The following is a 21,100-nucleotide window of genomic DNA, read 5'->3' as shown; positions in this document are numbered from 1 at the left end:
AAATAAATGAATTGAGATTGTATTTTATGAAAAACTTTGTTGTTAAATCAAATAATATGAAATTAGAAATAAGATATGATAATATAATACGATTAAACAGCAATATGAAACTTGGTAAAATAATAGCAATATAATATGATCAAACAAATAAGATATTAATTTACCAAATATTACAAAATAAATAAAAATAATTAGAGAATAAATACTAAATTATTTACTTTTTAAAAATCATTTTCCTTTCCTACCAAATACACCACTATTTCAAATCCAAAGGATAAGGATAGATACCATTTGAAGGAAGAAAACTTTTTGAAGCCACAAATTTGAAAAATTGTTGATGTTTCTTTCAATGTATAATATAATTTGAAGCATCATATGAACCAAAGGAAAATAAATACATTTTTTTAAAATGAGGTAACATAAATAAGATGGATATGGACAAAGGATTTCTAGTCATTGGCTGTCCAATGGCAGGGAGTCTTAGTGCCAAGGTGGCAATTTCTTATGGATAGAAATAACTACTATGTCATCAATTTATATAGACCTTTAATATAAGAAAAGAATAATGAAATTGCACATAAAAAATACTCTCTCGAAGGGTGCGTTTAATATGACGGAAAGTATTTTTCTTGAAAATAAGTATTTTTTAATTTTCTTGAAAATAAGAGAATTTTTGCTTCTCAAAATAAAAAAATAAGAAAATTTTCTTGAAAGTATTTTTCTTAAAAATAAGTATTTTTCTTGAAAATAAGAAAAATTTGCTTCTCAAAATAAGCAGAAGCAGAAACAGAAAATTATTTTTTTATAATAAAAATATCCCTATCACACTCAAATATATATATGTGTGTGTGTAAGTACATATATATATATATATACCTTATTAATTAATTAACATATCTTACAAGTTTGATTAACGTTTAATTTTTAAGAATTTATATTTCATATTTACGTTAATTCTTTATGATTTATATATTATTATTTTATTTTCACTCATTTTCTTTAAATAAATTTAAAAATATCATTGATGATGATGACTAATTAGTTTCACTATTTATAATAATTACTTGTAGTTACTTTTTATCCGATAGATAGTGTATAAGATTGTTATCCGTATTCAATAGTTAAACTCATTGATAAAAAACAATGAAATAACCAAATCTAAATTAGTCAGACTAGTTATTTCTAGACACTAGTTATAGTAATTTTACTTGTTAGAAAGAACTATTTATAATTATTTTTTACATTATAGTGTAAAAGCAGTTTATTTTATTTGTATTTAGAAGTTAAACTCATTAATTAAAAGAAGAAAATGAAACATATGATCGAACTCATAATAGTTGGATCATTGAGTTCTGAACATCGATTATAAAATAAAGACGTAATGCATAAATAAAAACTCAAATTTAATTTTACCTCACAAATAAGTACTCCAGCTTTGATAGTGTACAACTGTACATTCAAACACTTTAACTTGTCTTAACGTACAACTAAACACTCAAACTCGTCCCATTGTGTCTCGTGCACACCTGATGCTGACGCGACGCGACACATAAATCTTGGAAGAGTATAGATGATCATTTCGTATGTCGGGAGTGAATTTTATTGACACAATGGAAACAAGTTGAGGTGTCTAAATATGCATACTCAAGATTAGAGCGTTTACTAGTCAGCCGAGGCCAAATTTGAACATCAGATTATTGTATTATGCCTAATATAAACAGTTGTCCTCAGTCGGGGTCTATCGGAGACAAACTCTCTACGTCATCTGAGATAGTGGTATAAACTGCGTATACTTTACCCCCAGACCCCACTTCGTGGAAATACACCAATACGTTGATGTCTAACATAAACAGTAAGCATATGATGCAAAAAAACAAAAAAGTCTAGCACATTAGGAACCAAGAACACATATACTGAAATAGGCAACCACAGCCATACAATTGAGTGAGAGGCTATCTGTCTTGCTATCATCCATAATCTCATCCATTTTCTTCCCTCCATCCATTCATTCATAATAAACTTCCACACCAAAAAACCAAATTCTTCTTCATTACTAGTTTACTACACACAAACAGTATTGCTATTGCTGCATTTCTAAAACAACAATGGCTTCGGCTGCTTTCTCAGTAGCCAACTCTTCTCTCCAGGTCCCTCATTCACTCACAATACTACACACTATTATTAATTGATCGCGACTTGTTTGGGATTGACGCGTAGTTATGAATTTGTTTGTTTTTGTTTATTGAATTGATGGGCTTGTTGCAGGTCAGGAACAAAGGATTCTCTGAATTCTCTGGTTTGAGAACCTCATCAACCATTCCATTTGGAAGGAAAACTAATGATGACTTGCTCTCTGTTGTTGCCTTCCAGACCTCTGTTGTGAGTATTACTACTACTACTAATACTGCATTAGATATCAATGACTTTGATTGAGTCTTGCGAATAAGATAGTTTAAGTTTTGTGCAAATTTAGTTTAAGTTTTGTGCACTGACGGTATAAAAAATTTACACACAATCAGGTCAGTTATAAGGTAATATGGTTGAAATGATAATTGACCTGTTATAATAGATGAAGTTATATTGATAGTTTAACAAACATATAAACAATCAGGTCATAATAAGGTAAATATAGGTAAATCTCTGTGATAGCCATTGATTAATAACATGATCATAATGTTAACTGACCTGTTATAATAGGTTAAACTGTTGGTTTTTAGCTTTGAAATTGGAAAAATAACATAGAAAGAGTTAGAGAAAAATAAAATACGGCAATAGTATTGCCAAAGGGAAGTATTTTATTAATAACTAAAAACATGTATTTATAGTTAAATTTCTAACTACACTCCAATTTAAATTGGATAACTAATTCCCGTTCAAATAATAAAGGGACAACTAATTTCTAAGTCACGTGGGACTCTAATAATTAAAAACTACTAAAAATATCTATTCCTACTTTATTTATGAGACATATTTTCAACACTCTTCCTTGGATCAGAAATTGTCTCGGCTTTGGCTGAATTTGACCTCTTGAATGCCAATTCATCTTTGTTCTTGCATGGCTTATGTGTATCTTCTGTTGGATTAAATAAGAAAATTTTGCCTCTCATATCAATTTGTAAATCAAAGATTCGACAATATTTGTCTCCAAATAGTAATTTAAATCCTTCTTTCATTTGCTGGCTAACACTTAACAAACTTTTACCAATATATGGTACGTAAAGGACATTTGAAATTATTTTGATTGCAATATTTCCTTTTCTTTCTGCAGGAATATAGTCACCATTCCCAATTTTGATTTTCTTATTTTTCAAAGGCAAAAACTCTTTAAAAAGAGTTTTGTCATATGTCATGTGGTTTGTAAAACCACTATCAATCATCCAAAAATCAGATTTCTTGGTTAAAGATGTTACCACGAATAAGTAATTTTCTTCTTTTTTTTCTTTGGTGACTTGGGCTTTTGCTTCATATTTTTTAGATTTGTTTTTGCAAATCACAACTTCATGGCCAAGTTGATTGCAAATCTTGCATTGTGCATCTGGTCTCTTCCAACATTTAAATGGTATTTTGCCACAGTGTTGGCAAGGTGGGTAGTTTTTTCTTAAATTATTACCTTTGCTTTGAGTCTTGTGGTTGACTGTCAAAGCTCCTTCAACCATACCAGCCTGCCTCATAAACCTTCTTTGCTTTTGCGCTTGCAACGTATTTAATAATTCTGCTAAGGTAATCTTGGACAGGTCTTTTGTGTTTTTCAAGGTAATTATTGATACTTCGTATCTTTCAGGCACAGTAACAAGAGTTTTTTCAACAATTCTTGAATCTTTAAATTTTGTACCAAGCAATCTTACCTTGTTAACAACACTAAGAAGTCGGTCTGAGTACTCTTTGATGGTCTCAGATTCCTTCATCTTTTGCAATTCGAATTCCCTTATTAGATTCAATACCTTCATGCCTCGTGTTCTTTCATCTCCAGTATATTCTTCCTTCAGATAACTCCAAATTTCTTTTGTTTATTTAAAGGCCATATTTCTCATGAAAATTATTGGAGAAACACTAGCAAACAAAGTTGCTTTTGCCTTTGATTTTCTAATTTTCTTTTCCTTATGACTTTTGATCTGGGCTACCGTGGGATTATCGGGCAGCGGAACAACATCATAATCTTCCTCCACAACCTATCGGGCAGCGGAACAACATCATAATCTTCCTCCACAACCTCCCAAAAATTTAAAGCCTCAAGATAAATTTTCATTCTTATTGCCCAAAGTTGGTAATTCTCACCATCATGATAGGAGGAACTATTTGGGAAAAGTTGTTTTCAGAATTCTTCTCTCACAGATCCCTCAAAAAACTGGCTCTTGATACCAATTGTTGGTTTTTAGCTTTGAAATTGGAGAAATAACAGAGAAAGAGTTGGAGAAAAATAAAATACGACAATAGTATTGTCAAAGGTAATTATTTTATTAATAACTCAAAACATGTATTTATAACTAAATTTCTAACTACACTCCAATTTAAATTGAATAACTATTTCCTATTCAAATAATAAAGGCACAACTAATTCCTAAGTCACATAATACTCTAAGAATTAAAAACTACTAAAAATATCTATTCCTACTTTATTTCTGAGACATATTTTCAACATATAAACTATATTGATAGCGTGGGAAATCTATATATTATCGATGTATATAAGTTAAATCCTTATAAAATAAGAGATTGAAGAAAAATATGTATCCTTCATGTATAGTTGTGATCAAATCTAGACACTATAACTTGGCCTCAACTGACAACTGAGCATCCAAACTTTCATTCTTACCACTTAGACACTTCAACTTGACAAAGGTGCATTTTGCGAACACCTTATTTTGAAAATGCACATCTAGGCACCTTTAAGGGGGTGCATTTTGATGTGCCTTCTCAAAGTTGGGGTGTTTACGTGGCCAACTTAAACCAAGTTAAGGTGTCTAGATGTGTATTTTCAAAGTTGGGATTTTTAGTTACTAGTTGTGGTCAGGTTAAGGTGTCTTTCTATGTATTATGCCTAAAACAAATGACAACATTGTATAAAGTTGTAAATTGTACTTCCAACAATTATGGTCATTGTATAACAAGATGTTTCTTATGATGGATTTATCAAATGTAGATTGGAGGAGGGAAGAATAACAAGAAGGGAGTAACTGAGGCAAAGTTGAAAGTTGCCATCAATGGATTTGGAAGAATTGGAAGGAACTTCTTGAGGTGTTGGCATGGTAGAAAAGACTCTCCCCTTGATGTCATTGCCATCAATGACACTGGTGGTGTCAAACAAGCCTCTCACCTTCTCAAATATGACTCCACCCTTGGTATCTTTGAGGCTGACGTCAAGCCGGTTGGCACTGATGGCATCTCTGTCGATGGAAAAGTCATCCAAGTTGTCTCTAACCGCAACCCCTCCAACCTCCCATGGGGGTAAGTTTCTTTCATACTAACATGTAACAAAAAGGATTTAAGTATTATACTGTTAAAAGTTGCTTTAAGGAATAATCCTTTTTTTTATTCCATATAAGTCCTAGTCAAATTGGGATTCCTATTTGTTGTTTGTTGTAGGAGAATGATTAGTTATTATTTTTGGTAGCAAATAGTTTTTTTTTTTATGGTAAGTTTAATTGTAATAGCAATATTTAAGAAGGAGTTGATGATCAATATAATATACAATTTTACAAAAAAAAAAAAAAAACGTCTTCTCTAACTCATCTCTATTAAAACCAACATATACATTCACATATAGTGTAACGTATGTAGCTTAACAACCTGGTTATAGTTGGTTAGTTATCATCTTTTCTCATGTTATAAATTCACCTTACTATTTGTTGTTATCTGTATGCGGTTTATAAGGACAACTAGTCCAAAAAACTCTTTACAGTTTCGATTTTTGATGTATAAAAATTCAAATTTCAGAAAATAGCAATCCACTTTAGTGCAATATGTGTGGTCTAAGCTCAACTTGGACCAGTATTGTTAGTTGGTTATAATAATTGAGGGAAGAAAATACTAGTGAAAACTTTGTACTATTACGATACAGGGAACTCATATTATCAGTTGTCTAAACAGAAACAGAAATTCTAAGTTTTAATAGTAATGAGTTAGAGTTAATGGTAACTATCACCTTTTCATCTTTCATACTTCAACTATTCATTGTTCTATTTACCTACCTAAACAATCACCTTTTTGCAAGTTTTATACCTTAATTATCTCTGCCTTTGTATTTAAATTTAAAACACACCTCGATGTTGAGTTGGCCTCATGTGCCTGTTGTCGATTGAGAACAAATATTTAGCCAACTCTGCATCGAGATGTGTTTTAATACAAAGGGAGTGATAGTTTCGGTTGGCAGAAAGTATAATGAATAGTTGAGGTATGAAACTCTCGGAAAGGAGATAGTTTATGTGTGTTTTTGACAATTAAATGTGAATCATGACATGCTTAATTTAGCTCATGTGGTGTCTAACATATTGTTCTAGCTTGAGATACCTAGTCAACATCTAAACAATTGTTCAAAATGTTTTGTGTAATTTGTTCAGAGATCTTGGGATAGACTTGGTCATAGAAGGTACCGGAGTGTTTGTCGACAGAGAAGGCGCTGGGAAACACATCCAGGCAGGAGCCAAGAAGGTGCTCATCACCGCCCCCGGAAAAGGTGACATCCCGACTTATGTTGTTGGTGTCAATGCTGACCTCTACAACCCTGATGAACCTATCATCAGCAATGCCTCTTGCACCACCAACTGCCTTGCTCCTTTCGTCAAGATTCTTGACCAAAAATTTGGTAATACATCTTGTTCTAGTTATACACGAGCATTATTTGTTTGTCACTATCGGTGTACATAACTTAAATTCATTAACAAACATTTTCCCTTTAATAGGCATTATCAAGGGAACAATGACAACTACTCACTCTTACACCGGTGACCAAAGGCTTCTTGATGCAAGCCACAGGGATCTTAGACGTGCACGAGCTGCAGCTCTCAACATAGTTCCAACCTCAACTGGTGCTGCTAAGGCTGTGGCCCTTGTCCTCCCAAGCCTTAAGGGTAAGCTCAATGGCATTGCCCTCCGTGTCCCCACCCCTAATGTCTCAGTTGTGGACCTTGTCGTTCAAGTCTCCAAGAAGACATTTGCTGAGGAAGTGAATGCTGCGTTTAGAGAGGCTGCTGACAAGGAACTCAATGGCATTCTCTCAGTCTGCGATGAACCACTCGTGTCAGTTGACTTCCGGTGCAGTGATGTGTCATCAACTGTTGATGCTTCACTCACTATGGTCATGGGAGATGACATGGTTAAGGTTATTGCTTGGTATGACAATGAATGGGGTTACTCACAGAGGGTGGTTGATCTTGCTGACATTGTTGCAAACCAGTGGAAATGAAATATGAATAATAAATAAAGCAGTATTGCTAGATAGTGGCTTAAAATTTTTTTACCTTGTTTGTAGATTATTATTCCTTTTTTGAAAATTGTAATGAGAACTAAAACAATTTTCCACCTTGTGAAATCTCAGTTCAATAAAAGTTCCCCTTCTGGTGTTTATACAGTCCGTTTTTTATTCTGCTGTAAAGCATTCAAAAACTCTTTGAATATTAAAAGCTTATACGCCCGTCATTTCAATCTAAGTGTCTTAACTTGACTAGGCACGGAGTTTAAGAAAATAAAGAAGACTTTTGAATCTTGTGGTCTTAAGCTAAAGACACGTGCAATTTACCAAAACGCTCTTTGAATTTTGTGGTTTTAAACAAGTCACCAAAGATAAACAGAACTAAAAATGAAAGTACATACTTAAATTGATATGGAGGGAGTACTTATTACAAGATATTTTGTACTTCTAACCTCATTTAATCAGGTGACGAATGACATAAGTACTGAAGACAAGAAACTTGTTATACTTCACCGGTAACTACAACAAAGACAGTTAATTAATAACTGGAGTGGGGTTACGATATTTCAACGTGCTCCTGAATTTTTTTCCGATTTCAGAAGAGCTTCCTTGATAGAGTACAATTGAGAAACAGTTTCAGTGATGTTCATTCTTTCAGTTCCAGAATATGCAGAACAAGCAACCCCAACTCGAATAACAGAAACCAGATACTCCTTATTCTGGTAGATACTTGTGCCTTTACCTTTCTTGTCTTCATTACTTTCATTAATAAGGGATGGATCTATGACTTCAACAGCTCCGTTAAGCAATGCATGCTTAGCGAAACTTGGAAGGTCTAAGCCATCCCTAAACATACCATCTGTAGGCTTTTTTCCGGTGAACATTTCTAGCAAGAGGATCCCGAAGCTGTACACATCACCACAAGTCGATAGATCGCTTCCCATCCCATATTCTACAATTCACAAACAAACAAAAAAAAGGAACAATAACTTAGTATTAGTTTATGATATTGATACAGAAACTCTGTCAAAGCAAGTTGTGGTTAATCAGTGTGGTTCAAGAATATGCTGAAATACGGACGACGTGAATGTTACTCTGGCAGGATGGAAGAAATGAGAAAAAAATTGTTACCTGGAGCAGTGTAACCAATAGTTCCTCTGACAATACTAGAGCTTCCTCCTGAAATAGAAGAATATTGTGCAGTTGGTTGAAGGAACTTTGCCAAACCAAAATCACCAATGTGCCCGACTAATCGATTGTCTAGAAGAATGTTGCTTGGCTTGAGATCACAGTGAACTACTGGAGTCTCGCAGTGGTGATGAAGATAATCTATTGCAGAAGCAACATCAATAGCTACGTTGAGCCTTTGAAGGAGATTCAACTTTTTCGTTTCAGCTCCCTGACTTGTATCTTCATCAAGTGGACCAGGATGCAACCAGTCTTCAAGGCTGCCATTTTCCATAAACCCGTAAACCAAAGCCTTGAAATCGTTCCCTCGATAGTCAACTCCTGAACAAGCTGTGAGAACCTTGACCAAATTCCTGTGTCTTATGTTTCTCAATACTTCACACTCAGCCATAAAGCTTTTGGTAGCTCCATGTCTCGAGAGGTTTAATACTTTCACCGCGACAACTATTCCACCATCAAGAGTTCCTTTATAAACAGATCCATAGCTACCGGCACCAATCAAGTTGTCTTCAGAGAATCCATTAGTAGCTTGAAGCAAACTTTGGTAAGACACATTTATGAGCGACTCACCAATTGAACTTGAAACGGGCACCCTTTTCGGTTTCTTTAACAAGAAACAAAATAGTAAAGTGACTAGTATACCAAGTCCTAGTATACCAAAAACAACGGAGATCACAACCTTGAAGATAAACCTCGAACCAAACCTTTTTGATCTTTTGATGTCACATCCCGGAAGACGTATGTTAGGCACGCCCCCACAAAGTTTGGGATTTCCAATCACAGATATTGCACTTGCATTCTTAAAGACACCTTCATTTGGTAACACTCCTTCGAAATCATTGAACGATAAATTCAAGAATTGAAACTTGAATTCCTCCAAGTACTTTGGTACTTGGCCAGACAAATTATTCCTAGAAAGGTCTAAGACATGGAGACCTCTTAACGAACTGAAAGAAGGAGGAATACTCGCTTGAAAGAAGTTCTCTTTCATGTCTAAGGCTTCAAGTCTTACACAACTACCAATGGTACTTGGGATTTTACCGGTCAAGTTATTCACGGAAACATTAAGATATTCAAGATTTCTCATGTTTCCGACTTCAAGAGGAATGAAACCATCTAGATGGTTGTTAGAAATGTCTACAGCAACTAAGGAAGAGAGAGCAAAAAGTTCCTTGGGTATTTGTCCTAACAGGTTATTTTCAGCTACATATAGTTCAATCATGTAATTGCAATTTCCTAAACTTGCTGGTATCTCACCGGTAAGATTATTATCGTGAAGAAGGATGATGGATACTACACTAAGATTTCCTAGAGACGGCGGAATATTCCCTGATAATCTATTCTTAGACAAATCCAGAATCTGCAGTTTGTTAACTTCACCAAAACTGATTGGAATACTACCAGTAAGTAAGTTTTCCCTCACCTGAAATTCTTCCACGTTGACGAAGTTTCCAATCTCAGCCGGTATGTTACCACGTATTCTATTGTATGATAAACTCACAACCTGAAGCTCAGTTGAAAGATTTCTGAAGGATGCTGGCAGAACCCCTCCAAAATTATTGAGCCCAATCTCCAAGATTCTGAAACGAGACGCATTAGTCAGAGAGGCTATGAAGCTTAAATCATCTGATTCTCCGGTTCCAAGATAATTCGCTGGAATAGTTAACTGTTGAAGCTCATTTAGGTTCTCAAGACTTGGTACACTTCCTGTAAGTTTATTATCTCCAGCAAGAAAATACACTAGCTTTGATGAATTGGACAATGTAGGTGGGATCAATCCAGACATGTTGTTCCCACCGATGATAAATAATTCAAGATTAGGGAGGGTGACTCCCAAACTTGAAGGAAGTGTACCTTGGATTTGGTTCATTCCAACATCAAATGTCGTGATGGAAGATATGTTGAAGATTGCAGAAGGGATAGTGCCGGTCAAATGGTTTGCAGCTAATCCTAGACTTTCTAAGTTCTTCAGTTTCCCAAATGAGTCAGGGATTTTCCCCTGAAGACCATTCAATGGTGCATAGAATCCTCTCAATGATGTTAAGTTGCCAAATGAAGAAGGGATTTCACCTGTCAAGTTGTTTCGAGTGAGTAAAAAGTACTCGAGTTTGGACAATGCGCCTAGCTCCGGAGGAAGGCTTCCAACTAACTTGTTACCTCCAAGGACAAGCGATACAAGATTTGAGCACCTCGATAAATTTGAAGGAATATCTCCATGAAATGAGTTGTTACCGAGATACAATCGTTGTAGCCTTCTCAAACGGCCAATCTCCGAGGGGATTTCACCACGGAAGGTATTGTTGGACAGGTATAAAGACCTGAGGAAACTCATGTTCCCAATGAAAGGTGACAAGGAACCATCTAGATTTTGATTCGAAACGTTTAGTTGAATGACTCTGACATGTTTACGTCCACAAGTGACACCAGGCCAATGACAAAAGTGTGTGGATGCATTCCATGGTTTCAAATGTCCAAAAGGATCCTTTATATCTCCCTTGAATGCAAGTAGTGCTTGTTGGTCTATGTCATTGCCATGACACAATGCCATAGAAAAACAAATCAAACTTGTAATGAAGAACAAAAGAGAACTACAACAATTTACTAAAAGATTGGAGGAGAACAATGTTGAATCCATATATGAATTCAGAAGTATAACAAATTTGGTAGTGTTCTTGCCTATTGAACACTTGAGAATATATAGAGGAGGCTAGCAAGCTACACATAGGGGTAGAGCTCACTACGGAGCCAGAATTTTCACTAAAGAGTGTCAAAATAAAAAGAAGTAAATTCACGAAGAAGTCAAGAATTGTCAATATGTAATATTTATAATTTTCCGAAGACTGGGTGTTGGTTGACACCCTTGGCTCTGCCATCGGGGTAGCTAAGTAAAATTCACTTAATATAAATAAATAATTTATCAAGAATTCTAGTAAATTTTTTATTTAAAATGTAGAATCGATAAACTCAAAATCCTAATTCCGCCGCCGGTTAAACAACTTAGTATGAGTACACAAGCAGGACAAGTTCGTATAGAAAATAAATGCTATTATTTGAAGCAATTGCTGACCAGTCATGTTGTATCTTGCAGATGCATAAATGACTAATAATTGTAATTCTTTTATTTTTTTGACAAGTTGACTATGATGTAGGTCTTCGTTTAGAATTAATTGTTACTTATTTTCTAATTGAGTTATTATTTTTGCTTGTCATTTTTGACATATCAAGGAAGGACACTTTTTTTTTTTCCTATTTTACCTAAAATATTAATTGCTTAGAGCTCATTTGTCCAAGTGAAGAAATCATGATATAAAATCATATGAGATGAAATTGAAGTTTTATTTGGACATGTAATTCCGAATTTCAAGTTGTATTTTTTTCTTATAAGCCAAAAAAAATTAAAATTCACAAGTTGTGAAAACTATCAAAATTTTCTCAATTCTTTATACAATCTACCAAATAAGCAAAAATCTATAACAAAAGTATAGTACACTATCACAAAATTATTCTACAAAAATACAATATTTATTGATCAAATGATAATATTGATGAATAATAAATGATAAAGTAAGAGTTGATTTGAAGTAGTAATAAATTTTGTAGGCGTTTGACCATGAAATAAAAAAAATTAGAGTTAGAGTTGGAGTTGAAGTTCGAATCGGAATTGTGTTTGGTCATATCTTTTTGGAGAGATTTTTTAACTGTAAAGGTGAAGTTACTGAAGAGCGCTACGGCGCACGTTATGTTGGGTTTGACTAACGTACGTCTTAACCATGGCTCGACGAAAACGACCTGTGAGCACTGATTTGAAGACACCGGTAAATGAGGAGACTAGCTCTCTTATGGTTACAACGGAAACATGGATTACCCAGATGCTGCCGACTGTCCAATTAAGACAATTCATTCCGGAGACTGGGAAATTACAACAGGGGCCAATGAAGACGGTGCTACAAGCTCCGACTAAAACTACAGCTCCAATGAGCAAGGCAGTAGAGGTGGATCTTGAAGCGGCGAAGGCAATGAGAAAACTAACCTTTTATATTGGCGAAACTGAAGGACTTCCTATAATGGCGGATGTGGTACGTGGGAATTGTAATGTACAAAAAGGTATGCAACTTAGCTTCTACTCCCCTAAAATTAATGATGGGATTAAGGTTGTGAAACTAAATCCAGATGAGGTCACGACTCAATGTCGTGAATGGGAGTGTACTTTGATTGGATATGTAATTAGGGGTAATCTGCCATCTAAGGAGATGCTGAATTTTATTTTGTATATGGTGTATGGACTGAAGTGTAAACCCCAAATGTATTTCTACATGATGATGACTATTTCATATTTTGATTCTCGTCTATTGAAGAGAAGCTGCTCATAACTAAACAAGGGCCTTATACATTCCACAACAGACCTCTAATCCTTACAGATCGGGTGCCTGATTACCAGATGTCGAATGAGTCAATGCGAGTAGTGCCTTTGTGGGTGCAATTTTCTAGCCTACCTCTGCAATTCTGGACAACAGAGAATCTAGGTTGCATTGGGAGTTTCATGGGTAAGCCGATTTGTACTGGCAAACTTATAGCTCATTGTGAAAGAATATCTTATGCCAGGAAGATGGTTTAATGGATGTTACACAACCATTGCCTAATGAACTTAACATCATGAAGCCAAATGGAGAGTTGTTAAAACAGAAAGTTCAATATGAGTGGATGCCTAAATTCTGCCACAACTGTTATACTTTCGGACATTATGTTGTTGGTTGCCCAAAGGATGCAACAACCTTCCAAGAACCTGCCAAAGCTGTACGAAGAAAGAAGAAAAAAGAGATGTGGAAATGGAAGGAAAAGCCTGGAGAGGAGATAACAGTGGAATCTACAAAGCCTGAAATAGTAGATAAAAAGAAGAAGCTGCAACTAGAGGTTGTAAAACAGAAATCAGTCTTGGATCTTGCTATTTTAGCTGCTAGAGCAAATGCTCTAATTAGAATCCATACAGGCACTTAACAGTATATAGGACAACAAAAATATAATAGTAACATGAAGGATTTTGAAGGGACTAACCAGGAGGCTGACCCTCCCAATGGTCATCACAACCTTGAACATTAGAGGGCTTAATAAGCCCTATAAGAAAAGGGAGATGAATACCTTCTTGCTTAAGAATAAAGTAGAGATTATTGGTATGTTAGAAACAAGGGTAAAGAGCACAAAAGCATAAAAAAATTTAGCAGTACTTTGGGAAGGAGTGGACATTTGCTACTAATTATGATTATGCTTCTAATGGGAGAATATGGTTAGGATGGAAACATGAGCATGTCAAGACTATCATTTTAGCTACAACTTCCCAATTTATTCATTGTAGAGTTGAAGATAAAATTTTAGCTTTTGCTAGTCTAATCACATTTGTCTATGAGCTACACATAGTGGTAGCTATAATGGATTTATGGAATCAACGGAGAAGCATTGCACCTATAGATGACTCTACTTGGCTGATTTTGGGGGATTTCAATAGTGTACTCATTTCTGAGGATAGATAAAACGGACTTCCTGATAAGGAAAAAACAACGAAAACACGAAACAACTTCAAAACAGTCCATTAATCTTAAAGATTGAGGACTAAGATGGAGACCACTCTCGGATTCACTACAACAACAACAATACGAGATAACAACGGTGCATTTAACCCCAAAAATAGCAGCAACACAATGATAACAAGATGAACACAATGAGAACAAATTTTGGATTCAAGAAGGACACAAAATAGTCCACTATGAATCTACAAAGTGCAATAAGATAAAGATAGATAGATAGACTAAGTGAGAGAATAATATTAACAACCCAAGAATTGTTACACCCTTGGACCTTTAATACTACACACAACACTAACCTATCTCCTACGTAGGCACAAGAGGAATATCGATCTCCCAAGGACCAACGTTTCCAAGCTTGAATCCAACACGAGTGATTCCACACTCAAGTTAATTTCCTTAGTTACAATTTCAGATTTGTGCCTCAAGGAGAGAGGAATTTTCTTTCAATGTTATACAATATTCATCATCATCAAAATCTAATGAATGAATCCCTAGAAGGTTGCATTTATAGTGTATTACAAGAATAGTGTGAAATATCCAAAATGATCCCTTAGTCAAAGTCTTCAATTGGGCTCCCTTGGAGTGCATTGTATGGACTGATTTTGGAGCCTAGTTAGGCCTTCCTTTGCACTTCACCTGTACACTTCAAGTCTCGGGTTCATTCACTCTCGCACTTACCCACCTCCGTGGTCATACCCGTATCACTTCCAATTCATCAAAATGAAGCTCAAGACTTCCAGCAATGCCTAGATGATCTCAGATTGGGACATATCACTAAAAAAAGTTGTGAATACTCTTGGTGTAATAAAAGAGATGCTGAAGATAGAATTTACAGTAACATTGATTGGGTATTTGGGAACATTGAATGGATAACTAAATATAATCATATTGAAGCTAATTTTATGATACTTGGATGTTCATACCACTCCCTAATACTGTTAAATACTGTTCTCTGTATGGACAAATATAAAAGACCGTTAAGACTTTTGACAATGTTGCTATAACAACAGGCCTTTCATGAAGTTGTACAAGAGGTATGGAAGTAAGAAATACAGGGATGTGCTATGTATGTGGTGTGGAAGAAGCTGCAAATGTTACAAAAGAAAGTAAAAGGATTGGACAGAGAATTCTCTTCGTTAGAGCTCACAGTGCAAGACATGAGGAACAAGGTATAATAAATTCAGAATAAGCTTAATGAAGACTTCCTTAATCCCGTCTTTATTACTGAAGAAAATTAAGCTCCGATTCAACTGGAAAAATGGGAAGCTATAAATAAAGGGATGATCAGGCAAAAGTCAAGATCTACATGGATTACTTTGGGTGATTGTAACACAGTTTTTCATGCACACTTGAAATCTCGACAAGCTAAGAATAAGGTGTGTAGTATATACATAAAACAAAGAGTTAAATTGACTGATCCTAATATGATACAAAAAGAATTTCTATCTTTTATTCAGAATCTACAAGGATGTGCAATAATTAATATTCCTTGTCTTGACATCACTATTGCAAGAAATGGCCCCTGTCTTACTATTCACCAACAACAACTTGTGCAAGAGGTTACAAAAGATGATGTAGTCCAAGCCTTGAATACCTTATCAAATGATAAGTCACCAGGCATTGATGATTTTCTTGCTGAGTTTTTCAAGGAATACTGGACTATTATGGGTGATGAGGTGAGTAATGCAGTGACACAATTTTTTCGAAATGGTAAATTACTAAAAGTTGTAAACGTTTTCACTATGACTTTGATCCCAGAAGTTAGTAAATCAACCTTTGTTAAAAATTTTAGACCTATTTCTTGTTGTACTACCTTGTACAAACTAATTGCCAAGATTTGACTAATAGAATGAAAATGGTGGTTGACTATCTGGTAGGACCTTCCCAATTTGCTTTTATTGAAGGAAGAAATATTCTGGATAATCTCTTTATTTCTCATGAATTAGCGAAAGGATATACCAGAAAAGGGGTGTCTCTTAGATGTATGGTTAAGGTGGATATTAGGAAAGCATATTATTCAGTAGAGTGGCCATTCTTAAGATGGTACTTCTAGAGTTTGAACTACCAAGCAAATTTGTTGAATTGATAATGGGATGTGTCTGCACTGTCAACTATTCCTTGTTAGTTAATGGAGGTTTGGTTCCTAGTTTTCAAGCACAAAGGGGTTTAAGGCAAGGGGATTCAATGTCCCCCTACCTTTTTACATTGACAATGGAATACCTGAACAAAGCTCTCAAAAAACTTCAGACTATCCGTGACTTCAATTATCATCCCAAGTGTGAGAAGTTAAATCTAGTACATGTGTGCTTTGCCGATGACTTAATTATGTGTTGTAGAACAGATAAACATTCTCTCAAGCTGATAATTGAGTGCGTGGAACATTTCTCCACAGTTTCTAGTCTGAAAGCAAATATGAAAAAGAGTTGCTTATACATTGCAGGTGTTCAGCCAAATGTGAGAGAGGAAATTCTAATTGAATTTCAATTCTCACTATTGGAGATGCCTTTTAAATATTTAGGTGTACCATTATCTGCTAGCAAGTTAACAATCAGTCAATGCTTACCTCTGGTGGAAAAGATTGCAGCTAGAGTGAAATGTTGGGTTGCTAGTGTTGGACAATAAAATTCTCGAGACCAAAAATAATAATCGAGACAAGAAAAATACTGCAACAATTAATTTATTGATTTCAATAAGTGAGTGTTACAATCTCTATGATTCCTCCGATTCTCCTTTTCAACTATAAATTCAAGGGCTTCGAGCTTGATCTTGAACTTTAACTTGAACTTGGCGGATTTGATCTTGACTTGTGCTTGAATCCAAGGGCTTGGTATCTTGTTCTTGAATCTTGCTGTCCTTATCATGAGCTTGAACTTGATTTGAAGACTTGATGAACTTGATATCGACTTGTACTTTGAATTCAAGGGTCGTTAGCTTGTTCTTGAATCTTGTAGTCTTGATTTTGGAGCTTGAACTTGTTCTTGAATCTTGAACTTGTTCTTGAATTTGTAGAGAAATCTGCTGCTTTGATCCACGAGCTCTCTCTTTCTTCTTGTTAAACCTCTTTCTGGGATTCCATATCCTGGGACTTTATGTTCATAATGATGTCATGCTTGCCTTTGGCACTCCGGAGAAGCAAATCTTGATTGAACCTATATTTGCTCAATGGATACAATCCGCTCATGGTAAAACTTCATATGGGTTCGATGTACTTTTATCTTCAACGAGTGCTTGTTGGTCCCTTTTCTGAATTATGAGGTCCCTATTTATAGTTGTAGGGAGTAAAGAGTCATGATCAACATGAACTTTCTTTGACCAATCAGATTTAAGTGACATGACATTTCCTATGGGCTTTTAATTTTATTGCATCATTTTGACACATGGTATGGTCCCATTGACTCTTTCACTTGACTTGACATGTCACGTCATTTGACATGTGGCACCAAATTGGGCCTCTAGAACATGATGACAACTTGGGCTTGCTAAAGTGGGCTTAGTCATTTGTAGCCCAAATTAATGTGTTAACCCGATTGAGGTTTGGACTTTAACTAATTAATCTAATTATATTAATCCACAATATTTATTTGGGATTAATATATTTTAAATTTAATATTATCCGAATTTTGTACGAATTTGCACTTCATAAAATTTCATTGTCCACAGAATGCCCCTACTTCAAGACTTGTCGAGACATTTAATATTTTGGAGACTAGCCTTGAAGTATGATTATTTAAGAATGTTTCCTTCATGTTTCAACAATCCTCATACATATGAATACCTCATTCAAAAATTTAAAGTCGAACCATATTGATATTGCCTCTCAAAACTCTCTCATTTTTGTTTCATGAATCTCTACACTTAAGACCCATTGGTGAGGCATGATATCCAATTTCAAACAAATTTTGGTAGACTTTTTCATCACCTTACTTAATCAGGAATGAAACTCTTCTGATTTGAACTTAGATTGGAGAAACAAAGAACCTCCAATTTGAATTTGTATGGGAGAAGGATAATCTCCAATTTGAATTTGGAGATGGAAGCTATTTCAATCTGAATTTACATTGGAGAAGGAAATAATCTCCAATTTGAATTTGGAGATGGAAGCTATTCCAATCCAAATTTATATTGGAGAAGGAAACAATCTCCAATTTGAATTTGAAGATGAAAATTATTTCAATCTGAATTTATATTGGAAAAGGAAACAATCTCCAATTTGAATTTGAAGGTGGAAATTATTCCAATCTGAATTTATATTAAAGAAGGAAACATCCATCCTACAACTCTATAAAAGGAGGTAGTCTCCCCACTTTTTCAATATCAATTTTGGGGTTGAGGTAATTTCTTTTGCTCCCACTTTTCTCTTATTTTTGTCACTTTTTTCAGCACAACATGTTAGTGGTAGAAAATTCATATCTTATTATAGGAATATTAAAATCATAATCTATTTGATGTTCCAAAAACTAGAATTCAAGATCTAAAACATATCAAAAATTCAGAATTAAAATCCTTCAATATTATTTTTGATAATTTTTTGAAGTTAAGCCTGAATTTTATCATGCTGAAAATTTTAGATCTGCGCACGTTTATTAAAATCTTCATATCTCAATGTAGGAATGATGAAATCATAAGCTGCTTGATTTTTTTATGAAACTAGACTCAAATATATATAACATATCTGAAATTCATGATTTAATACCTTCAGCATTATTTTAGACAAAATTTTGAAGTTGACTTTAAATTTTGCCATGCGGAAAATTTCTGATCTGTGCGTCTTCACTAAAACTTTCATATCTCAAAATAGAAGCAATGAAATCATGAACCGCTTGATTTTTTCGAAACTAGACTCAAAAATTTATAACATATATAAAATTCATGATTTAAAACCTTCAGAATTATCCTTGATAATTTTTTGAAGTTGCCTCTGCCTGCTGATACGTTTTCAATTTCAAATTTGCGTGGCTTCAAAAGACAAATCATATCTAGGCGTGGGAGTGTTGAAATTGTGAGTGTCCTTTTTTCGTTGGAAAGAAAACTCTAATATTTACAACAATTTTTGTAGGAGAGCAAACTTAAGGGTGTAATTTGATCCATCTTTGCCGATCGAGATACACGCCATATTTAGGTAAGCATTCCTTCTTCTTTTTTTTCGTTCCCCTTTTTCTTTCTTCTTTTTTTTTTTAGGTGAACTACAAGCTTTTGCTCAAGATAACGCCTTTTATATAAAGGATATAGTCTAACGATGTAAAGTGATAGATATCCTTTCTTACCATAAGTAAAGTAATCCCAGAAAGTAATCTTACGGCGCATAGAGACGGCTATTCATCTCCGCCATAAGAAAAGGTAACTTTATGGTAATCTTACGCCGCATAGGGACGACTACTCGTCCCCGCAATAAGAAAGGTAACTTCATGGTAATCTTATGGCAAAGGTAAAGGGTAACTTCATGGTAGTCTTATGGTAAACGTAAAAGGTAACTTCATGGTAGTCTTATGGCAAAGGTAAAAGGTAACTTCATGGTAGTCTTATGGAATGAAGAGATGGCCATTCGTCCCCGCCATAAGAAAAGGGTAATTTCAGGGTAATCTTATGGAGCATCGGGATGACAACTCATCCACGCCATAAAAAAAGGTAAAAGGCAACTTTTTGATAATCTTACGGTGCAACGGGATGACCACTCATCCCCGCCATAAGAAAAGGTAAAAGGTAACTTTATGGTAATCTCACGGCACAACGGGATGACCACTCATCCCCGCCATAAGAAAAAAAAGGTAATTTCATGAAGATTGAAAGGTAAACTCAAGAAGGTTAGAAGGATTTAAAGACTTCAACTTATAGATCAAAGCACCTGATGACTCCAACTTTCAAACTCTGAAAGCTTCAATATGGCAGACTTGAAGATTTCAACTTATAGTCGCAGAGCATCTGAAGACTTCAACTTGTAGACTTTGTGAACTTGGAGGTTTCAATATGGCGAAGTTGAAATGTCCAATATAAAGACTTAGTGAATTTGAAGACTTCAACTTATATGCATAGGTCATTTGAAGACTTCAACTATCAGACTTCGTGAACTTGAAGGCTCCAATATGGTAACTTGAAAGCTCCAACATGAAGACTTAGTGAATTTGAAGACTTCAACTTATATGCATAGGTCATTTAAAGACTTCAACTATCAGACTTTGTGAACTTGCAGGCTCCAATATGGTAACTTGAAAGCTCCAACATGAAGACTTAATGAATTTAAAGACTTCAACTTATATGCATAGGTCATTTGAAGACTTCAACTATCAGACTTTGTGAACTTGCAGGCTCCAATATGGTAACTTGAAAGCTCTAACATGAAAACTTAGAGAATTTAAGTACTTCAACTTATGTCTAAGAAGCTTATACTTCATAGGGATCTTCCCCCATTAAGTCACCAATACTTGGTGCAAGTCTGAAGATTGATGATGTTAAAAGTCTTTTGAAGATTGAATTTTTTATATGAGGGGGAACATGTATTTTTTTGACACCCATGCAACTGAACTCAGAATAAAATTCCAAGCGCCTACGTACCTCAATAAAGAGGATCAGGTCACAACGTAGTTTTGGGGGTGAGTTTTTTTTGAGTTGTTCACAGTTTATACTCTTGCGGGCCAGGAGTGGACATGCAGTTTATAATCGTGCCTTAAGGAGTGTCATCTTCCTTCAAGGATAGTACTTCTTCAAGAACTTAGAATTGATGGGGCCAATCCTCACGCCATCTGCATCGACAAGCTTATAAGCACCATTTGAATATATCTCTTGTACAACATATGGTCCATCCCACTTCGGGGTGAATTTGCCCCCAGACTTACGAGAAGTGACAATAGGTCTTCTTACTGTAAGGACTTGATCTTCAACTTGGAAGCACCTCAAGCGAACTCTTTTGTTGAAAGAATAAGATAGCCGT

General features: G+C 35.0%; 2 protein-coding genes across 3 annotated transcripts; one reads left to right on the top strand and one right to left on the bottom strand.

Moving 5' to 3' along the window:
* The first annotated feature begins 1,867 nt into the window (after nt 1–1,867).
* Nucleotides 1,868–7,563, top strand: LOC107870368 (glyceraldehyde-3-phosphate dehydrogenase A, chloroplastic). 2 transcript variants are annotated; one of them, XM_016716871.2, is made up of 5 exons: nt 1,868–2,147; nt 2,266–2,379; nt 5,141–5,445; nt 6,558–6,802; nt 6,900–7,563. In XM_016716871.2, the coding sequence occupies exons 1-5, from the start codon at nt 2,106–2,108 to the stop codon at nt 7,400–7,402; spliced, it is 1,209 nt and encodes a 402-aa protein (XP_016572357.2). In that variant the 5' UTR covers nt 1,868–2,105; the 3' UTR covers nt 7,403–7,563. The 2 variants fall into 2 exon arrangements, with proteins under 2 accessions (XP_016572357.2, XP_047268537.1); XM_047412581.1 differs by lacking the exons at nt 1,868–2,147; nt 2,266–2,379 and having other exon boundaries at nt 5,244–5,449.
* Nucleotides 7,564–7,717: 154 nt separating this feature from the next.
* LOC107871628 (probable LRR receptor-like serine/threonine-protein kinase At3g47570) lies at nt 7,718–11,996 on the bottom strand. The gene is made up of 2 exons (XM_016718553.2): nt 8,540–11,996; nt 7,718–8,360 (listed from the first exon to the last, which is right to left on the bottom strand). The coding sequence occupies exons 1-2, from the start codon at nt 11,229–11,231 to the stop codon at nt 7,975–7,977; spliced, it is 3,078 nt and encodes a 1,025-aa protein (XP_016574039.2). The 5' UTR covers nt 11,232–11,996; the 3' UTR covers nt 7,718–7,974.
* Nucleotides 11,997–21,100: the final 9,104 nt, after the last annotated feature.

This window comes from Capsicum annuum, chromosome 5, assembly GCF_002878395.1.
Source record: "Capsicum annuum cultivar UCD-10X-F1 chromosome 5, UCD10Xv1.1, whole genome shotgun sequence".
NCBI classification, from domain to species: Eukaryota; Viridiplantae; Streptophyta; class Magnoliopsida; order Solanales; family Solanaceae; genus Capsicum; species Capsicum annuum.
The sequence above is the reverse complement of the archived record's forward strand: the minus strand, read 5'-3'. Positions and strand labels throughout refer to the sequence as shown.